Source organism: Microcaecilia unicolor, chromosome 4, assembly GCF_901765095.1.
Source record: "Microcaecilia unicolor chromosome 4, aMicUni1.1, whole genome shotgun sequence".
Taxonomy (NCBI): domain Eukaryota; kingdom Metazoa; phylum Chordata; class Amphibia; order Gymnophiona; family Siphonopidae; genus Microcaecilia; species Microcaecilia unicolor.
The window spans coordinates 297719790-297741649 of NC_044034.1; the positions used below are offsets into that span (position 1 = coordinate 297719790).

Sequence of the window (21860 nt, forward strand, 5' to 3'; positions counted from 1 at the left end):
CTTCGGGGGGGGAGGGGGGAGTAAAGAATAGCTGTAGTCAAAGCAAAACAATAGATCCTGACCACCATAGAAACTCTAAGAATCATCAATGCATACTTTTACCTACAAGAAAGGTGGGCGGTTTTCAAATTACCCGTTTACCTTAATAAATGGCTTTTGGACATTACCAGCATTTTGTGTGTGTGTTTGTGACACACACATAAAGAAAGCAAGTCTTTTCATAAGGATGTTGATTGGGTTGAGCTTGATGTCTATCAATTCAACCAGCCTGTGTTGTGAGGACAGTATAATTCTTTGGAACTAAAATGTTTCCTAATGAACCTTTCAGTTTATCTATGTATTTGAGGGATGTGATAGTGTATCAATGAACCCTGGGTTATGCAGTGCAACCAAACTCACCATAAGCTTTCCTTTCTTTATTTATTAAGATACTTTCCACAGGGGCTCGGGCAAGGACAGCACCACCAGCTCTTTGTATGACTGGACACAGATGGAAGGCGATTTCACTGGCACCTCCTGTTGGGTACCATGCACCCTCCATGTAATGGTCGATGAGAAGAGCATGCAGAGAGAAGCTGGCATGTTTTGGGAACACCCCTGAGGTAGATAGAAAACATGTTCTTAAAGCAGGAAGTATGCTGCAAAATCAACTTTTTTTATTCACTGCAAATAAGATTCTGGAATAACGCCACTGATTTTACCATTATGGGGGGAAGTTATCAACATGGGCTACCATTAAGATGTGTTATTTTTTACCACTAAGGGGGGGAATTATCAACATGAGCTACCATTAAGACACTATTTTACTGTTAACCCCAGTTATTAGAAATTAGGTCTCAATGTATGGAATGGTACCTGTCCTAAAATAGCACAGGTTAGTGGTAAAATAACATGTCTTAAAGGTAGTCCACATTGATAACTATGCGCCTTAGTCTTGAGAGGTTGGCATACACTTCTTTCATTCTTATTTTTTTAACCTTGGATTAAAATAAAAAAACCTATAAACCTAATGTTACAAGCATAAGAGTGTATCATTCTTATCAAAAACAGCAGTCAAAGAAAACTAGTATTACAAAAGAAAAACCAAAAATGGTTGAGTCAAAAACAGTGATAGGATTCAAAAAGCATGGAACAAACATAAACATGAAGGATTTCTATATAGCAAGAAGTTGGAATTAAAGTATAAAGTATTTCTGCTCAAAGCAAAACAGTTTTTACACTTTATATAGGCACAGAGAAGGTAACCTGTACAGAGCATCAGTTACGACCCCAAACATGGAGTGGCAGTTGAAACCCTAACCACCTTACTGGGCAGATTAGATGGGCCATGCTGGTATTTACCTGCATTAATTTACTACTTTACTATGTTTTGCTACCATAAAACCAGCAGTCAAAGAAAACTGGCATTACACAGGTGTGGAGTATTAAAAAGATGACAGACTTACCATAACAGCCAAAGATGTAAGCCAGCACTGCTCTCAGGTCCTCATTTTCAGTCAGACTGTTGATCACCTCGCTAACACTTTTGGAAGCCATCTTGAAGAAAGGAGATATCCAGTTGACAAGCCCCAGGCGACAAATAAGCTTGGCCAAGAACAGTGGAATTGTTTTCAAAATGACCATGTCTGTAATTCTTTTTGAGGTAACCTGGGAGAAAACAATGATCAAAAGATAAGATGAGAACCAAGATATCAAGATTCACACTGTTCCACCATCCTCCTGTAGCATTTTGTTATTATCTTGTACACCCATCGCGTTGGTTCCTTTCTTTATTTCTAACAACCAGTACATGTATGCAACCTCCTCTTTTAAGATCTTCTCTGTGCTGAAAAAGAAGCTATCTTTGGCCGCTGTTTTGCTGCAGTCCTAGGAGTTCTTAATCTCTTAGCCAATATCAGGGGCGTAGACAGTCCTCACTGTGGGAGGGGGCCAGAGCCCGAGGTGGGGGGCACATTTTGGTCTTCCATCACGCCGCCTTGCCATTCCCCACCCACTGCCACCACAAATACCTTCTACTTTTTCCTCTGTTTTTATACTCATGCACACTCAATTTTCAACATTTGCCTGTTGCTCCTTTGTGAAAATACAGAAATTAAGCTCTCCATCTTTTCTTTCCATACCAAGGATTGTAATCCCCTGCTCCCAAAATCCGATCTGTACAACAGTGGTGCAGCCACTGGGGGGCCTTGGCCCCCCCCCCCCCAAGGTCTGCTGGTTTGGTTGACTGGGGTCCCCAAGCCCTGTCAGCAGAAGCTTTCCTGCGGCAATATTTGCCGCCATGCTGCCTGCCCTCCCCCCACCCGTGCGGAAGGCTCATTTTTAGTAAAGTTGAGCATGCACGAACTTCACGTATGCTCAGTTTCACTAAAAATTGAGCATGTCTGCCCAGGCGGGAAAGCAGGACAGGCAGCATGGCAGTGAATATAACGCAGGAAACCTTCTGCTGGTTGGGCAAGGGTTTCGGCAGGGGGCGAGAGCAACATGGAAACAGGGCAAAATATGCCTCTCCCCCCTCCAAGTTCCAAGATGGGCACAATGTTGATGCCTAACTTCTACACCAAGCAACAAAGCAATAAAATAGATTGCAAACAAAACCAAGATGTACATTCTTTTGCCATGTTTTGTTTGCAATCTATTTGTTTATTTTATTTTGAAAATTATATCGTTTGCTCATTTTTAGCATGTTATTTTTTTACAAAGCACATTCATTTTTACAGCATGCACTGAAATATTTTGGTGCATGCTAACATTTAGCATGGCTAAAAGTAACTTAAATCCCCAAAAATATTTTGTTAGTTTTTTTGTGTCATTTCAGATAGGGAACAATCTAAAATTACATAATAAATTCCAACAATGTTCTCATAAATGTTTAAAATGTCAACTAATATCCCAAAATTGAGCTACACTGTTGCTTCACCTATTCCCGGTGTTCTTACTGAAGTGCCCCTTCCTACCTAGAGATCCACAGTGAGACAGGATGTTTGAAGAAAATAGATGTAGAAGTGAATTTGTGTGGAAAACAACAGCTAATGTTGGCCTACATAAGTACATAAGTACATAAGTAATGCCACACTGGGAAAAGACCAAGGGTCTATCGAGCCCAGCATCCTGTCCACGACAGCGGCCAATCCAGGCCAAGGGCACCTGGCAAGCTTCCCAAACGTACAAACATTCTATACATGTTATTCCTGGGATTTTGGATTTTTCCAAGTCCGTTTAGTAGCGGTTTATGGACTTGTCCTTTAGGAAACCGTCCAACCCCTTTTTAAACTCTGCTAAGCTAACCGCCTTCACCACATTTTCTGGCAATGAATTCCAGAGTTTAATTACACGTTGGGTGAAGAAAAATTTTCTCCGATTTGTTTTAAATTTACTACACTGTAGTTTAATCGCATGCCCCCTAGTCCTAGTATTTTTGGAAAGCGTGAACAGACGCTTCACATCCACCTGGTCCACTCCACTCATTATTTTATATACCTCTATCATGTCTCCCCTCAGCCGTCTCTTCTCCAAGCTGAATAGCCCTAGCCTCCTTAGTCTTTCTTCATAGGGAAGTCGTCCCATCCCCGCTATCATTTTAGTCGCCCTTCGCTGCACCTTTTCCAATTCTACTATATCTTTCTTGAGATGCGGCGACCAGAATTGAACACAATACTCAAGGTGCGGTCGCACCATGGAGCGATACAATGGCATTATAACATCCTCACACCTGTTTTCCATACCTTTCCTAATAATACCCAACATTCTATTCGCTTTCCTAGCCGCAGCAGCACACTGAGCAGAAGGTTTCAGTGTGTTATCGACGACGACACCCAGATCCCTTTCTTGGTCCGTAACTCCTAACGTGGAACCTTGCATGACGTAGCTATAATTCGTGTTCTTTTTTCCCACATGCATCACCTTGCACTTGCTCACATTAAACGTCATCTGCCATTTAGCCGCCCAGTCTCCCAGTCTCGTAAGGTCCTCTTGTAATTTTTCACAATCCTGTCGCGAGTTAACGACTTTGAATAATTTTGTGTCATCAGCAAATTTAATTACCTCGCTAGTTACTCCCATCTCTAAATCATTTATAAATATATTAAAAAGCAGCGGTCCTAGCACAGACCCCTGAGGAACCCCACTAACTACCCTTCTCCATTGTGAATACTGCCCATTTAACCCCACTCTCTGTTTCCTATCCTTCAACCAGTTTTTAATCCACAATAGGACATTTCCTCCTATCCCATGACCCTCCAATTTCCTCTGTAGCCTTTCATGAGGTACCTTGTCAAACGCCTTTTGAAAATCCAGATACACAATATCAACCGGCTCCCCTTTGTCCACGTTTGTTTACTCCTTCAAAGAATTGACGTAAATTGGTCAGGCAAGATTTCCCCACAGATTTCCCCTAGATGCTGGTGAAGTTCCCAAGAAGTGGAGATATTTGTTTCATTTAATTTTGAATTGATTTAATGTATTCATTTTATAAACCGCTGAATACAACTAGATTTTAAAACAGTTTACAATTTAAAAAAAGAGAAATTTATAATACAATAAGCATACCGAAAAAACAAAGGGCCTGATATTAGACAGTGGCGATCAGTATTTTGCCGACCACCTTTGGCATTATACCCCGAAATTCAATGCCAGGCCACGTCCAGGTTCTGGCACTAATTTTTTGCATTTACAGAGCTGGTGAAAATTTGTGTAATAGTAGCACTTAACCACCTATGGAAAATCGCATAAAGATAGATCTTATTTATGCAGTTATCTTAACTGGTTAAGTACCTTAATATCGGCACTTCCACCCCAGTATGCCCCCAAAATAACCGGTTTCAGCTTAGGTACTAACTGGGCATTTTCAGCGGTTCTATCCAGTTAAGTGCTGCTGAAAATGCCCAATTAGTCCCGTTCAAGCGATTTAACAAGCCACAAGCAATAAGTATCAAGAATCTTACAAAATACAATAATAAGCCCCAATCAAAAATCCATCTAAATAATTAGCAAACTCTTAGCCCAAAAAACGTTTCTCAAAGAACCAGGTTTTCAAAGCCTTGTGAAAGACAGAAGAGTAACCAGAAAGAATACCCACTTCAGTTGGCATTGAGTTCCAAAGTACTAAGTCCCCATAACTGAAAACCCCGTTTCTGGTCGAGGTTAATTAATCCAAATAAAAGGAAGGTAACTGAAGAAGTTTTTTTTTTTTTTAGAAGAACGTAGTAATCTTGAAGGCATATCTATATAAATAATTCTCACCCAGGGAAGCACTGCCCGTCAACACCACTCACTGTCACTCATGCACCACTCCCTGCCACTCACTGTCACTCATAGACCCGCCCTCAGCCACGCCTCTTCCGCACATAATTCGCAACCCCAACATTCTAATTGAAGCTGCAACTTCCGGAATTTGAGGTGGCAGAGATCGGAATTTTCCCCCATGAGTGTCCGCCCCGCCCTCGCGTCAACCGTCATGACGTCGAGGGCGAGTGAAGATACCAGACAATACAAATGCCACGATGCCTCCGCAAACCCCCTACACGCCATGACGTCAAGGGCGGGTGAAGATGACAATACAAATGCCACGATCCCGCCGCAAACCCCCTACAAACAACATTTACACCCGCCCCGCCCCGCCCTCGCGTCTACACGTCATCACGTCGATGGCAGGTGAAGATAACAGAATACAAACGGAGTTCCACACCTTGCCTTTATCGGCGCCGCAGAGGAGAGCGAGGGGGACAGCAAAGAAAATGCAGCGGCGTTCGGTAACAAAATAAAAAAAAATAAAAAACACACACAAGTGGACTCCTTACTCCACCACTTCAGAGAGAACAGACGATTAGCAAAAAAAATAAACACACACATGAACTCCTTACTCCACCAGTTCATACAGAACAGACGATTGGCATGCTATGCAGGAGTGACATAACTCCCCTTCACTGGCAGGCACGCAGGCAGGCAATGGGGGGGGGGGGGGGGGGGCGACACCCTGCCACACACTCTCATTCCCACACACACACACACACTCTCTCTGTCACAAACACACACTTGCACCTGGGAGGGAGGGGGGCCTCCCTGGCACAAAATCCCTTTCAAAACATTCATTGCACAAAACAAATACCTTGCTAGCGCCCGTTTCATTGCTCTCAGAAACGGGCCATTTTTACTAGTATTTATATAACTTCTCAGAGAGATATTTTGGTGTTCCCATGTAAATAGCTTTGTAAACAAAACATGATAGTTTAAAAGAGATTCTAGCTTCCACAGGTAAAAATAGCTCATTTTTTTAAAGCTGCGCAAATACAATTAACAGCCCTTTCTTATCTGCACCCTTCTCCTTCACTGCTAACTCCAGACTCCGTTCCTTTTATCTTGCTGCATCATATGCCTGGAATAGACTTCCTGAGCCAGTACGTCAAAGCTCCATCTCTGGCCGTCTTCAAATCTAGGCTAGAAGTCCACCTTTTTGACGCTGCTTTTAACTCCTAACCATTATTCACGTGTTCAGTGCCAATGTCTGTTTTATCATTCCCCCCTTAGTAATTCCCTTATCCCTTATTTGTCCTGTTTGACTGTCATGAATAGATTGTAAGCTCTGTCGAGCAGGGACTGTCTCTTCATGTTCAAGTGTACAGCGCTGTGTACATCTAGTAGCGCTACAGAAATGATAAGTAGTAGTACTAGCAGTAGCCCAATGTGCTAAATGTTTGGCTACTCTTCCACATCTTTCCGACCTCATGTGCAACTTTCTTAAATTACTCCCTTGTTTTCTTACTCCTGTTACTCTATCTTACCTATCTATATGTTCCATCTTTGCTTACACCTTATGCTGTCTATTACAATGTTTTATTACATATTGAGCTGACATTGTAATGTAGCATACTATCGCCTAGATTTCGACCCAAATCGGGAGATAGACGTTTATCTCACAAAAACGAATAAATCGGTATAATGGAAAGCCGATTTTGGACGTTTTCAACTGCACTCCATCGCGGAAGCGTACAAAGTTGAAGGGGGCGTGTCAGAGGCATGGGAAGGTGGAACTGGGGCATGGTTATCACCTGAACAGAGATGGGCGCCTTTCGCCGATAATGGAAAAAAAGTATGCGCTTGTAGCTAGAATTTAGGGCACTTTTCCTGGACCCTGTTTTTTCACGAATAAGGCCCCAAAAAGTGCCCTAAATGACCAGATTACCACCAGAGGGAATCGGGGATGACCTCCCCTGACTCCCCCAGTGGTCACTAACCCCCCTCCCACCACAAAAAATGATGTTTCACAACTTTTTATTTTCACCCTCAAATGTCATACCCACCTCCCTGGCAGCAGTATGCAGGTCCCTGGAGCAGTTGTTAGGGGGTGCAGTGGACTTCAGGCAGGTGGACCCAGGCCCATCCCCCCCCTACCTGTTACAATTGTGCTGCTTAATGCTTAGTCATCCAACCCCCCCAAACCCACTGTACCCACATGTAGGTGCCCTCCCTTCACCCCTTAGGGCTATAGTAATGGTGTAGACTTGTGGGCAGTGGGTTTTGAGGGGGATTTGGGGGGCTCAACACACAAGGGAAGGATGCTATGCACCTGGGAGCTCTTTTACCTTTTTTTTTGTTTTTGTAAAAGTGCCCCCTAGGGTGCCCGGTTGGTGTCCTGGCATGTGAGGGGAACCAGTGCACTACGACTCCTGGCCCCTCCCACGAACAAATGCCTTGGATTTATTCGTTTTTGAGCTGGGCGCTTTCATTTTCCATTATCACTGAAAAACAAAAACGCCCAGCTCACAAATTGTCGAATAAAACATGGACGTTTATTTTTTTCGAAAATATGGTTCGGTCCACCCCTTCACGGACCCGTTCTCGGAGATAAACGCCCATGGAGATAGACGTTTTCGTTCGATTATGCCCCTCCACGCCATATTTTGTACTATTATTTGAATATTTTTACTGCTCTAATTGTCTGTTGCTTATGTTTGACTTATTCTTGCCCTGCACCACCTTGAGTGAATTCCTTCAAAAAGGCGGTAAATAAATCCTAATAAATAAATAAACTATAGGGATAAGCTATCATTCTAAATGGAGTGTAGCTCAAATTTTGGCCCTCATGTACTGGATTACCCTATAGTATTTGGCCTCTGTTTACACACTGTCTCTTTCCTTAAGGTATTATCTTTTATGCACATTTATTTCAGTGCTAAAGTCAAAACAATGTCCAATGAGTTACCTTTACAAGTTCTAAGTATTTGTCGATGGCTTGGGCCTCTTCTGGAAAAGATTTCTTTAACCCTTCGATATACTCCTTCTTCCCACTGTATAAGTTATACGTCTTGCTATTGGGGGGATCTCCCAGGATCACCACATCAAATGGACTGTCCATCTTGGACCACTGCAGCTGCCCATCAGTTAGCTGGTCCATTAGTATCCGTGTCATTGACATCTTGTACATCTGTCCAATGTAGTGAATCCCTGATAAAAAAAATTGGGGGATATTTATGTATAGTTTTCTAATGTGCAAGAAATTCTGGAAGAAGACTGATCTGCACTTTGCAATCCTTGTTTTAGTCCAGGTTATTTAATGTAGAGAACTGACTCTTGATCATAAATCCACTCTCAGTAAGTAATATTTTACTTTGCCTCCATCTCTAGGAAAGTCTGCATTAGAGCAAATTCCTAAAGGGAAGAATGGATGGAATCCTCCAGCAAGACCCCCTAAGAACTGTGCGTGCCTGAAAACAAGAGGGAGGAGGACAGAAAAGAGCAAGGGCAAGTGCACAAATGCTGTACAAAGAACAAGAGCGAGAGAGCGAGAGCGCTAGATAATGAGAGAGGAGGTTCAGGAGGGGGAGGGGCAGTGGTTTGGTGAAGGGGATTTAAACAACGCAGGTATAGCCTGTCAGTGGGAAGATAACTGTTGAGATATGTTTTGCTATGTTGTGGTTGATATTGTGCCCAGGTGGGCACTCAAATCCCCCACACATAAAGTTAAAAAAAGTACTCAAAAAGCCAAACAAGTGGACTAACAAAGCAAGCATGCCATTTTAGTCCATACAGCCAGACACGAGATTATTTATATTTTTTAAAAATGTATAGCCCTCCCTATCTGAAAAAAAAACATATTAAAGACAACTATAACCAGCAAAACAATTTTTGATCCAGTACTATATAGGGTAGGCATGCCCATGCCCAACTTACCCACATCAAACTCATAGCCCTTATCATTAAAGGTGTGGCAGCAGCCTCCAACTCTGCTGTGTTGCTCCAGCACCAGTACACGTTTGCCAGCCTTTGCCAGGAGGGCTGCCGCTCCCAGGCCACCAATGCCACTGCCGACCACTATGACATCCAGATTCTCTGGAACCTTGTCTACCGAGAAAGCTGGAAAAGGAGAGACATCCCATGTTATAACTCTGCCTCGGCTTACTGAAAGATATCCCCATGAAACTTTTCTTTAGAAGTCACCCTTTCCCCAACTGGCAAATAAAGCTTTGCGGTTCCTTCCTAAATGCAATGCCATGCTGCCTTCATTTGTCAAAAATGTAAAATGCTGTATTATTGAACTTGGAATATTAGATCAGCTGTAATGTTATACACATGAAGGACAATTCTATGACTGCGTGCACTCAGTCACGCCTTCCATGTACACGTGCTGAGATATATCACAAGATGGACTAGATTCTATATATCATGCCTAAAAATTCAGTTCGGAAACCAGGGGCATAGCCAGACTTCGGCGGGAGGGGGTTCAGAGCCCAAGGTGAGGGGGCACATTTTAGCCCCCCCCCCCCCACCGCCAGCACCACCTTTGACCCCCCCCCAGCGCCAACCCTTTCGACCCCCTCTTCCTGTCGCCGCCAACCCTCCCCTGCCGCCGCCGTCGGGTGCCTTTGCTGGCGGGGGTCCCCAACCCCCACAGCTGAAGTCCTCTTCTCCGGCACGGCCGCGTTGCTGATCTGCAAGGGCAGACTTCTCTTTCTGTGAGTCTGACTTCCTGCACGTCAGACTCACAGAAACAGAAGCCTGCGCAGCCGCATTGCTGATCTGCAAGGGCAGGCTTGTTTCTGTGAGTCTGACGTGCAGGACGTCAGACTCACAGAAACAGAAGCCTGCCCTTGCAAATCAGCAACGCGGCTGCGCCAGAGAAGAGGACTTCAGCTGGTGGGGGTTGGGGACCCTCACCAGCAAAGGTACCCCATGGCGGCGGGGGAGGGTTAGCGGCGGGGAGGGGCCAAGGCCAAATCTACAGGGGCCCATGCCCCCTTGGCCCCACGTAGCTACTCCCCTGGTTGAAACAATATACGCTTAGGCGTATTCTATAAAGTATGCCTAAAATTAGTCATACTTTATAGAATAAGCCTAAATTTCCACGTGGTTTATAGAGTATGCTGAGCGCCCATCTGCATGACTAAATTTAGTCACAGGCAGTTACACCAAGTAAAACTTGGTGTAAATGCCGACGCTTGAATTACGTGCAGATCAGGCGTATTCTATAACAACACACAGATTTCAGAGATGCCCATGATCTGCCCATTCCATGCCCATGGCCACGCTCCCTTTTCAAATATGCAAACTTGGAATTTACATACATCCCATTATAAAATACAGACAAGTTCTGCGCGTAAATTCTAATTAATGCCAATTAGTGTCAATAATTGCTTAAGTGGCAATTATTGGCACTGATTGGCTTAAGTTACAGGTGCAAATCCAGAATACCACTGGATTTGCATGTGCAATTTAAGTCGCGCTATATAGAATCCAGGGGTATATGCTCTTCTATAACATAGCACATAATTCCCTTAGCACGTTACAGCATGGGAGGGTCAGGGACGCGTCTCCACCTTACATGCATAACTTATAGAACACTATACGTTACACACACTGCATGGTGTACTTAGGCACACCCATTTACACCTATCACAGTGGACATGCCTACATTTTGGTGTGCCAAAGCAGGTTTACACTAGTATCCCATAATGCAGTGCTTCTCAACCCAGTCCTCGGGGCACACCGAGCCGCTCAGCTTTTAAGGATATTCAGGGCCGCTGAGAGGGGGGCAAAGTTCCTCAGGCCCAGCCTCCAAGGGGGGGGGCCCACCACCGGCAGGCTTCTTTCTGCCTGCCAGCTTCCGGGTCTGACTGCTCCTGTGTGCCAGGACCCCTATGATTGCAATAACACGATAACCATCTGGGTTATCAAATGAATGCAATCTTCCGGGTCTTGGCACACAGGAGTAGGAGACGACAGACTGAGGGAGGAGCAGTCAAACACAATAAGGCAAGCAGCGGGTGGGGGGGGGCAGTTGGCGGTCCTACCCCAGTCCCAGCTGTGTCTCTCAGCAGCACTGAGGCACACCCAACCAGTTGAGTTTTCAGGTTATCCACAATGAATATGCATGTGATAGATTTCCATGCACTGCCTCCTCAGTATGCAAATGCTTCTCATGCATATTCATTGTGGATAACCTGAAAACTCAACTGGTTGGGTGTGCCCCGACGACTGGACTGAGAAGCACTGCCATAATGGCATCAGCGCACCAAGATGCAATTCTAGAATAAGTGCTCCCCTCACTGCATTTAGCAATTAATGGCAACGCTATTAATTGCTATGACATAAGCAGTTGCAGGGCAGAAAGGGGCCAGCATTTAGCAAACCACTCTGTATTTCTCATACCGGAATTGGCGATCGCCATCACGGTATATGTAAGCCACATTGAGCCTGCAAATAGGTGGGGAAAATGTGGGATACAAATGCAACAAATAAATAAATAAATAAATTACCCCTTTAGGCTCATTATTCTAAACGTTGTAAGCAAGTGATGTTAGGTGTGTGTGCTCCAGCCCTCAATAAAGATTTTGCAGCTCAAACTAAGGCAGTCCTTTCTGGGCTATAAATTGACACAGTATCATAATAAATGACACCAATATAGATCAAAATGGCCCATCCAGGCTGCTTAGCATCGATTTGCGCACTTTAGATTCATGTGCGTACAAATTGCCATATGCTGCCCAACACCCCCTCCCCCTATGTTTCCTATCTAACCTTTCAAAGTAGTACTATTGGGATTGTAACTGCCCATCATGCAGGTTATCTCCAGTGCTATCTTGTTGTTTTGGGTTGTAATTGGGCTGTTACTGCTGCTCCATTTTGAACCTGGGTAATTAAGAGACCTCTTTACCTTGAATACAAAATTCCCTGCTGCATCATGGAGCAATTCAGGTTTAGGTGCAACAGTAAAGCAATGTCTGCATGACCTACCCTCACTAAAAAAAATACTGCACTATTTTCACTAGCGCAGGAAAGGGCCTGTGCTAGGGCTGGAACTACCGCCGGTGCCCACGTTGGGCCAGCAGTAGCTCCAGATAGGTGTGCTGTAAACCCGCATTGGGCTTACCTCCGCTTAGTAAAAGGGCTCCTAAAATATCTATTCAGCAACATATCAGCAGAGAGAAATCTTGTATGGGGAAAATTTAGAATCTAAGAGTTTTGGAACAAAGAGAATTCTCAAGCCACAACCAGGTATAGAGACTATCCCCAATAGCCCACAAACCAGAAATCTGTAGTATCCCTATTTTGGAGCCATTTCTCCATAAAAGAAAATTCATTCTCTATTTCTTCCAACTTAACAGCTGTCTCTTGTGAGAAAAGGAACAACTGTCCCACCATTTCCTTAATCATGGCTTCTGTCCTGGTCATCACAGACCAAATACCTTTCAAAGTAATATCTTGTAAAGAACTAACATCCACCCTGAATGTCTCTACTGAGGACCACCCTTTGGGTTTAGGAAGTGGTGCCAAGTCTCCCTCCTTCACCATAGATTAAACAGACATTTCAATCTGTCTACCAGCTGACACCTTGGAGACACTGGAAACAGTCATAGAAGTACTTGGTGTAGGAGGAAGGTTTCTCTCAGGCAAGCCAACGGAGGTCTGCTCTTGAGAAGGGTTTGCTGTGGCAGAGTACCCCTGGCCAATTTCCAATGTCAAATGTCTATCCATCAGTCTTTGAAGAAGAGTGCTAGAAGGAACTGCAACCTTAGTCTTTGCCTTTCTTTCCCTTAATAAAAAGAAATATCAAAAATAGTATCAACTCACTTATATGTAACGCCGATTTTTTTAAAAAAAGGTTCCAGAGGAGATCCAGGAAATTATAGACCAGTAAATCTGATGTCGGTGCCGGGCAAAATGGTAGAGACTATTATTAAGAACAAAATTACAGAGCATATTCAGAAGCATGGATTAATGAGACAGTCAACATGGATTTAGTGAAGGGAAATCTTGCCTCACCAATCTACATTTCTTTGAAGGGGTGAACAAACATGTGGATAAAGGTGAGCCGGTTGATATTGTGTATCTGGATTTTCAGAAGGCGTTTGACAAAGTACCTCATGAAAGACTCCAGAGGAAATTGGAGAGTCATGGGATAGAAGGTAGTGTTCTACTGTGGATTAAAAACTGGTTAAAAGATAGAAAACAGAGAGTAGGGTTAAATGGTCAGTATTCTCAATGGAGAAGGGTAGATAGTGGGGTTCCCCAGGGGTCTGTGTTGGGACCGCTGCTTTTTAACATATTTATAAATGACCTAGAGATGGGAGTAGCTAGTAAGAAATTAAATTTGTTGATGACACAAAGTTATTCAAAGTCGTTAAATCGCAGGAGGATTGTGAAAAATTACAAGAGGACCTTACGAGACCGGGAGACTGGGCATCTAAATGGCAGATGACGTTTAATGTGAGCAAGTGCAAATTGATGCATGTGGGGAAAGAGGAACCCGAATTCTAGCTATGTAATGCAAGGTTCCACATTAGGAGTCACTCACTGACCAAGAAAGGGATCTAGGTGTCGTCGTCGATGATACGTTGAAACCTTCTGCTCAGTTGCTGCTGCGGCTAAGAAAGCAAATAAAATGTTAGGTTTATTAGGAAAGGAATGGAAAACAAAAATGAGGATGTTATAATGCCTTTGTATCGCTCCATGGTGTGACCGCACCTCGAATATTGTGCTCAATTCTGGTCGCCGCATCTCAAAAAAGATATAGTGGAATTAGAAAAGGTGCAGAGAAGGGCGACGAAAATGATAAAGGGGATGGGACGACTTCCTTGTGAGGAAGGCTAAAGTGGCTAGGTCTCTTCAGCTTGGAGAAAAGGAGGCTGAGGGGAGATATGATAGAGGTCTATAAAATAATGAGTGGAGTTGAACAGGTAGATGTGAAGCGTCTGTTTACGCTTTCCAAAAATACTAGGACTAGGAGGCATACGATGAAGCTACAATGTAGTAAACTTAAAACGAATCGGAGAACTTTTTCTTCACTCAACGTGTAATTAAACTCTGGAATTCATTGCCAGAGAATGTGGTAAAGGCGGTTAGCTTAGCAGAGTTTTAAAAAGGTTCGGACGGCTTCCTAAAGGAAAAGTCCATAGACCATTATTAAATGGACTTGGGAACATCCACTATTTCTGGGATAAGCAGTATAAAATGTTTTGTACTTTTTTGGGATCTTGCCAGGTATTTGTGACCTGGATGGCCACTGTTGGAAACAGGATTCTGGGCTTGATGGACCTTTGGTCTTTCCAGTATGGCAATACTTATGTATTAGGTAAAGTCAGATCTCAACACCACCAACTCCAAAAGAACTCTTCTCAGATTCCCTTGTTGCTCTGTTAGTGCTCTAAGGCGCTCCCAAGGGGTTCTAGCAAGCCCCTTTGGCCATGCCCTGCAGTCACATGGTGCAAGTGGAGCAGGCTTTTAAAGATGGGCCAGGGACAGGACAGTAAATGGCAGCATCCATTTCAGCGACTCCATCTAACTGCCGATGATTGGGTTTAGTACTCCAGGTCACCACCAGGCTTCTCCTTCTCCTCAAATAAATCCTACTTAAAGTAATATATGCTGAAACAAATGTTAGTACATAAGTACATAAGTAGTGCCATACTGGGAAAGACCAAAGGTCCATCTAGCCCAGCATCCTGTCACCGACAGTGGCCAATCCAGGTCAAGGGCACCTGGCACGCTCCCCAAACGTAAAAACATTCCAGACAAGTTATACCTAAAATGAGGAATTTTTCCAGTCCATTTAATAGCGGTCTATGGACTTGTCCTTTAGGAATCTATCTAACCCCTTTTTAAACTCCGTCAAGCTAACCGCCCGTACCACGTTCTCCGGCAATGAATTCCAGAGTCTAATTACACGTTGGGTGAAGAAAAATTTTCTCCGATCGTTTTAAATTTACCACACTGTAGCTTCAACTCAGCCCTCTAGTCCTAGTATTTTTGGATAGCGTGAACAGTCGCTTCACATCCACCCGATCCATTCCACTCATTATTTTATACACTTCTATCATATCTCCCCTCAGCCGTCTCTTTCTCCAAGCTGAAAAGCCCTAGCCTTCTCAGCCTCTCTTCATAGGAAAGTCGTCCCATCCCCACTATCATTTTCGTCGCCCTTCGCTGTACCTTTTCCAATTCTACTATATCTTTTTTGAGATACGGGAGACCAGTACTGACACAATACTCCAGGTGCGGTTCGCACCATGGGAGCAGATACAACGGCATTATAACATCCGCACACCTGGACTCCATACCCTTCTTAATAACACCCAACATTCTATTCGCTTTCCTAGCCGCAGCAGCACACTGAGCAGAAGGTTTCAGCGTATCATCGACGACGACACCCAGATCCCTTTCTTGATCCGTAACTCCTAACGCGGAACCTTGCAAGACGTAGCTATAATTCGGGTTCCTCTTACCCACATGCATCACTTTGCACTTGTCAACATTGAACTTCATCTGCCACTTGCACGCCCATTCTCCAGTCTCGCAAGGTCCTCCTGTAATCGTTCACATTCCTCCCTGCGACTTGACGACCCTGAATAATTTTGTGTCATCGGCGAATTTAATTACCTCACTAGTTATTCCCATCTCTAGGTCATTTATAAATACATTAAAAAGCAACGGACCCAGCACAGACCCCTGCGGGACCCCACTAACTACCCTCCTCCACTGAGAATACTGGCCACGCAATCCTACTCTCTGCTTCCTATCTTTCAACCAGTTCTTAATCCATAATAATACCCTACCTCCGATTCCATGACTCTGCAATTTCTTCAGGAGTCTTTCGTGCGGCACTTTGTCAAACGCCTTCTGAAAATCCAGATATACAATATCACCAACCGGCTCCCCATTGTCCACATGTTTGCTTACCCCCTCAAAAAAATGCATTAGATTGGTGAGGCAAGACTTCCCTTCACTAAATCCGTGCTGACTTTGTCTCATCAGTCCATGTTTTTGTATATGCTCTGCAATTTTATTCTTAATAATAGCCTCCCACCATCTTGCCCGGCACCGACGTCAGACTCACCGGTCTATAATTTCCCGGATCTCCTCTGGAACCTTTCTTAAAAATCGGAGTAACATTGGCTTACCCTCCAGTCTTCCGGTATTACACTCGATTTTAGGGACAGATTGCATATTTCTAACAGTAGCTCCGCAAGTTCATTTTTTAGTTCTATTAATACTCTGGGATGAATACCATCAGGTCCCGGTGATTTACTACTCTTCAGCTTGCTGAACTGACCCATTACATCCTCCAAGGTTACAGAGAATTTGTTTAGTTTCTCCGACTCCCCCGCTTCAAATATTCTTTCCGGCACCGGTGTCCCCCCCAAATCCTCCTCGGTGAAGACCGAAGCAAAGAATTCATTTAATTTCTCCGCTACGGCTTTGTCCTCCTTGATCGCCCCTTTAACACCATTTTCGTCCAGCGGCCCAACCGACTCTTTGGCCGGTTTCCTGCTTTTAATGTATCTAAAAAAGTTTTTACTATGTATTTTTGCTTCCAACGCTAATTTGTAGAGCCCTGCTTGGCCAGTCATTTGTTCTTGTGCTGAAAGGCTCCAAATGCAGTTCTTTCCTACTCCCAATTCTGGGTGAGATTTGTACTGTTTGGGTTTTTTTATGATGGGGAAAATCTGTGGAAGTCCCTCTGTATGTTCTAGCTTAGGGCCTAGCCAGGGGCTCAACTCTATACTCAGAACAGCCTCTGTGCTGCAATCAGGCAAATACCATTTTTATTTGGTTAAAGTCTGTAGTAGTTCAAATCTGCTTGCTGGAGTTCCTGGGAATCAGAGGCTAAATCCCATGGATGGCTGCAGCCCAGCAACTCCTAAATTCAGTTCCTTCCTTGGTTCCCTCTCAGCTCCCAAATGAATCTTTTTTTTTTCTCCTATAGAGTTCAAAAACAGCCCATGAAAGTTAACTCTGTCACTGCTTGGAGGGACTGACTGAGTCTAACAACTTCCTGTGGGTTTTATTAGCCTAGTTTAAAGGATTTATTCATAGCTGCTTGAAGGCTGTACTTGAGTTCCAAAGCAAGCAGCAATGTCTCTGTTTCAAGTTCTTCTCCAATCAGGAGAAAAACTCCAAAGCGCATGAATCTCTCTCTCTCTCTCTCTCTCTTTTTATTTATTTATTTTTTTTTAAGTAAGGGCCACTTCACATTAGAAAGATAATTTCTCTCTTTTTTCTTTCCTTGTGGTCCTGCACTTTCCTCCTGTTTCTTTGGGCTTCCAACTCAACTGAAACCTTCTGTTACTGGAGTTGCATCACCATAAGACACCATTAGCAAGTATGTGGGTTTTCCCCCAATTTTAATTAACTCCTTCTTCTACTTAGACCAGCTAGTTTTGCAGTACGCCTCACCTAGAAGCCAAAGATCGCAGATCCCTCTGTATGTGCATCCTGAATTTGGCCACTAGGTGTCACCTTTGTGCAAGGATTTGAATTTGGATTTTAGACATTAGGGGCCCTTTTACTAAGATGCGGTAAGCTTTGATGCATGCTTCTTGCAGCAAAAAAAGGGCTTACTGTGGGGTGCGCACAGACAAAACTTTCACGTTATCTACACGTTAAAAATAAATTTTATTTTTTAGCACTGGGGGCAGGTCTGGAGCAGAGAGTGGGCATGTTCTGCACAAATCCGTGCAGCTACATTGCCATGCACTAACCAATTAGCATGTGATTAGCATATGAGCACTTACTACCTAAATAATGGGTTGCGGTAGGGGTTCGCAGGCTACTTGCCACAAACTGGAAATTAGCGCATGCTTATTAATGGGAAAAATAAATAAATCGGACCATTTTACCCCAGCAATAAAAATGGCCTTAGCACACAGGAATAACCCTCATGAGGGCATACTAAGGCCACTTTTTACCGCACTTTGGTAAAAGAGCCCCTTAATTGATTGCCTTTCCAAAACCATGTTTCCCTTTGGCTCAAGGAAAAGAAAGCAAGCTTGGAAATTGAACCCTGATCACCAGCATGATAATGTATTTATACCCAAATATCCTTCCTCCTCCAGGAATGCCAACTGGCCAGTATTTTGGGAGATCTACAGTCATTGAGATCTATAAACCAGCAATACAATTTCCAGAATTCTGCTGACCTTCAACCTCCTGTGCAGGAAGTGTTTCCTCTTCACGTTTGCATACCCTCCCCTTTGCTGAGCTCCTCACTAGCACTGCTGCGGTCATCTCCTGCAGACCTCATCTCAAGAAGCAGAGGCCAGTTTTGGATCTAACTGTGATTGGCAGCAGTTGATAGTAAGGAATGTGTGCTCTCTTCCCCAGACCACAGATCCCATGTGGAAGCCAGGAAGGGGTGTAATCTAGGAAGGGAGCACAATCATGACCCTTCCATTCTTTCCTCAACTTACCTTCACTAACTTGCTGCACGGCCAGGGCCAGCTCATGCTTCATGGTCTCAGGATAGGGGACAGGAAGATGAGGCAAGGTGGGCTCAGAATTTGGTCTATTCTTTCTGTTTTTAAAGATTGACTGCCCTAGATTCTTCACTGGACAGCAGAGTTGCCTATGGCTTCAGATCGTATGGGCTATAGATGACATTTTTTATTTGTTTTTGTTTCATTTCCCCAGTTTAGACTTTTTCCCAGATTTTCAGGGGTGGTTTTGGTTTGTTTCACACATTTCTGTTAACATTTTTTAACACGCCTTAATTGACTTTACCTAGGAATTAACGCACAGTAACATGTTAAAATCAATGTAGTGCACACTACATTTTTCAAGGCACACTAATAAATCAAATGTGCATTAAACAAATACACATCCCTGATATAGGCAGGCTCAGCCAGTCTTGGCTTTGCCCCAGTGCTTCTTTTATCTTGCAGTTGCCAAGTTTTCTAAGATAAACTGCACTGGGGTAAAGCAGGTCTGGATTTGCCTGACCAAGTGACACTTGAGCCAATTGGTAGCCTTAAGGCTACTCTATTAAAATCATTTCATTTAATAATTGGTTCATTTTGTCTAAGTTAGAGCCCGCTCCTACATGTTTCTTCCTCATCCTTGGTCATTTTCTCTGTCAGGTCCCCATGATCAAAACTCCGTCGCTGCGTGGAAACAATGCCGGAGTTTACCACCCCAATAGTGCTGAAAAATACCCCCCCCCCCAATTCTCAAAGCTAATAGTTTGCAAATGATATGCATGCTATTAGCTTCGAGAATGAGGAAGTAAAGCTGCAGAATCGCACCAGGGACATGCGCACAAAAGCTCTGCGGAGGCAAAGTTCCTGTGCGCATGTCCAGCCCACTGAGGGGACAGAGAGCAGTGCAGTAATTAACAAATGAGCCACCAATGCCCTCATGGTATCTCGTGGATAGCCAGGTCTGAGCACAGTACAAGTGCTACACTGGGGCAGAGAAGTGGCCCCCTCACATTCCCACAGCACGATTGCCGTGGGGAAGAGGATTCCCTTGTGGGAAGCAGCGGGTCTCACCCACCCATCCGTCCACCCCTCAGACAGCTTACAGGTTGGCCAGGCAAGTCACAGGCCTAACACCAGCTCCAAACTGGTGTAGGTTTTGGCGCAGTAAAGGCACCCTCCTTCACAGCGCTTTTTTCTGATCATCAGGGGGAATGCATTGTGACCTCATTTGCCTACATTAGCATCTGATTAGTGCTAATCGCTGGTGAGCTCTTTTTGCTGGGGTAAGGGCCTTTTAATCATCGTGCGTTGCCAAACGCAGGCACTAGTCTGGTGCTAATGGCCTCTAGCGCCCAAATTTCCTTGTAATCATCGAGGCCTCAGAGATAATGCCTCAGTGTCTGGCATATCAGATATTCATCCTCTCTAGAGCTTTCTATCACCCAAGCTATGGCCCTGTTTACTAAGCCGTACTACGGGCAGGCTAGTGTTTTTAGCACAAGCTAATCATTAGTATGCGCTAAAGGCTAAAATCTCCCATATGAGCGCCATTAGAATTAGCATACACTAAACGCTAGCACACCTTAGTAAACAGGGCCCTTAATGTTTTATGTAGTGCTTTTTTTTCAAGGAAGCAGACAACCAACTTTAGGAGGTGGGGTAAGAAAGGCTTTTTTGAGCTAGTATGCTGTATGCTGCCAGGTGACCGAGAATAGCTCTAACTGGGAGATGACTGCCTCTGAATCTTGGGTCACAGGTTTAAAGCTGGCTGCTGCACCAATAGGGGGGGGGGAGATTTTGAGCGAGAACGGTTAAAGAAGTTTTTTGAAAAAATAATCAGAGTTTTATGTAACATATCTATGATTTAGAAATGCAGCATTTCAAGAAAATCATTTGTCAACTGAACCAAATGTAATCCATCAACAAAAGTGGTACACAGAAATGCTGAGGCCATTAGAGTTTAAAATGCATAGTTTAACTATGATTCTTCTTATTTTTTCTCTTCCCAGCTGACCCCACCACTCTCCATGAAACCTCCTATTAAGCATTCGCTGTGTTCCCTCTATTGACTTAGCTCTGTTTACCTTGTTTCAGAACTTTTTTCCGAAGCTCTTTGTCAGTTACCAGGGTGCAGGAGGCCTCCGTGAATCTACAGCAAACGGATTTGGAGGTTTCTTTCTGAAAAATATTTTCAGGATTATCAGAGTCAAGAGGAGCGCAGCTGGTACATAAAGCCACATTTTGCTTGCTGTCCGGTGAATGATGCTGCCTGAAAGTGTTTCACCACGGCCTTATGAAGCTCTGGATTGCTCATAGTTCCACCTCTTGGCTGTCTTCCGATAGTGGGCTGGATCTCAATGCATCTGAGTCACAAAAGTCCAAGCAGAATTTGACTTCTACGTCATGTAACCTTCAGTCTAAATATGTATAACCTATTTGGCTAGCTCTACTCCAGGGCGTGGCTTACCTTAATAATGGATTTCCCCCCCCCCCCCCTCTGTGAATACACTTCTGTAGGGCACCAAACCCTTTCTATGTAAGTCAGTAAACACAACTTGTATTATTTCAAGAACTAAGGCTGCAGAAAGGAATACAGTATTAGACATAGACAAATATGAAGGTCTATACCCAGGACAGACTAGTTTTCAGCAATATTTTGTCCTTACAGCAAGAAATTTGAAAAAATACGTAACTTTATTGCTATCAAGGCCTGGTATACCTTTTAATATGGTAAGCTCACTATGATCCTGAGTCAGGAGAATATACTTACACTAATAATACAATAAGTAATATTCCATATCATCATGCCGATCAATCCATAGACTGGTGGGTTGTGTCCATCTACCAGCAGGTGGAGATAGAGAGCAATCTTTTTGCCTCCCTATATGTGGTCATGTGCTGCCGGAAACTCCCCAGTATGTTCTCTATCTCAGCAGGTGGTGGTCCACACACAGCAGCAGCTCTGACTAGGAGGCAGATGCAGCAACCAAACTTAAAAAAATCTAAATCGTTTAAAGTCCCTAACGATTTTAAAATAACGAAAATGCACCAAAAAAAAAGTCACACATGCTGAGATCGGTATTGAAACGTACAATGTATCAAAGAATCACAATACACATCGTTAATCGGCCCCCCAATCATGCGCCAGAGCAGCCAAGCGTTATGTTAGCTGCTCTG

The 21860-nt window shown here is 43.9% G+C and overlaps 1 protein-coding gene across 1 annotated transcript in view; it reads right to left on the reverse strand.

Annotated features, from left to right (window-relative positions):
- The window catches only part of LOC115468086 (all-trans-retinol 13,14-reductase-like), a 40945-nt gene extending 19923 nt beyond the window's left edge, over nt 1-21022 (reverse strand). Inside the window, 6 exon segments of the mRNA XM_030199608.1 lie at nt 400-597; nt 1446-1647; nt 8198-8439; nt 9166-9348; nt 20768-20809; nt 20812-21022. Coding sequence (XP_030055468.1) covers nt 400-597; nt 1446-1647; nt 8198-8439; nt 9166-9348; nt 20768-20809; nt 20812-20923 — 979 coding nt within the window. The 5' untranslated portion in view covers nt 20924-21022.
- Between the last annotated feature and the right edge of the window lie 838 nt (nt 21023-21860).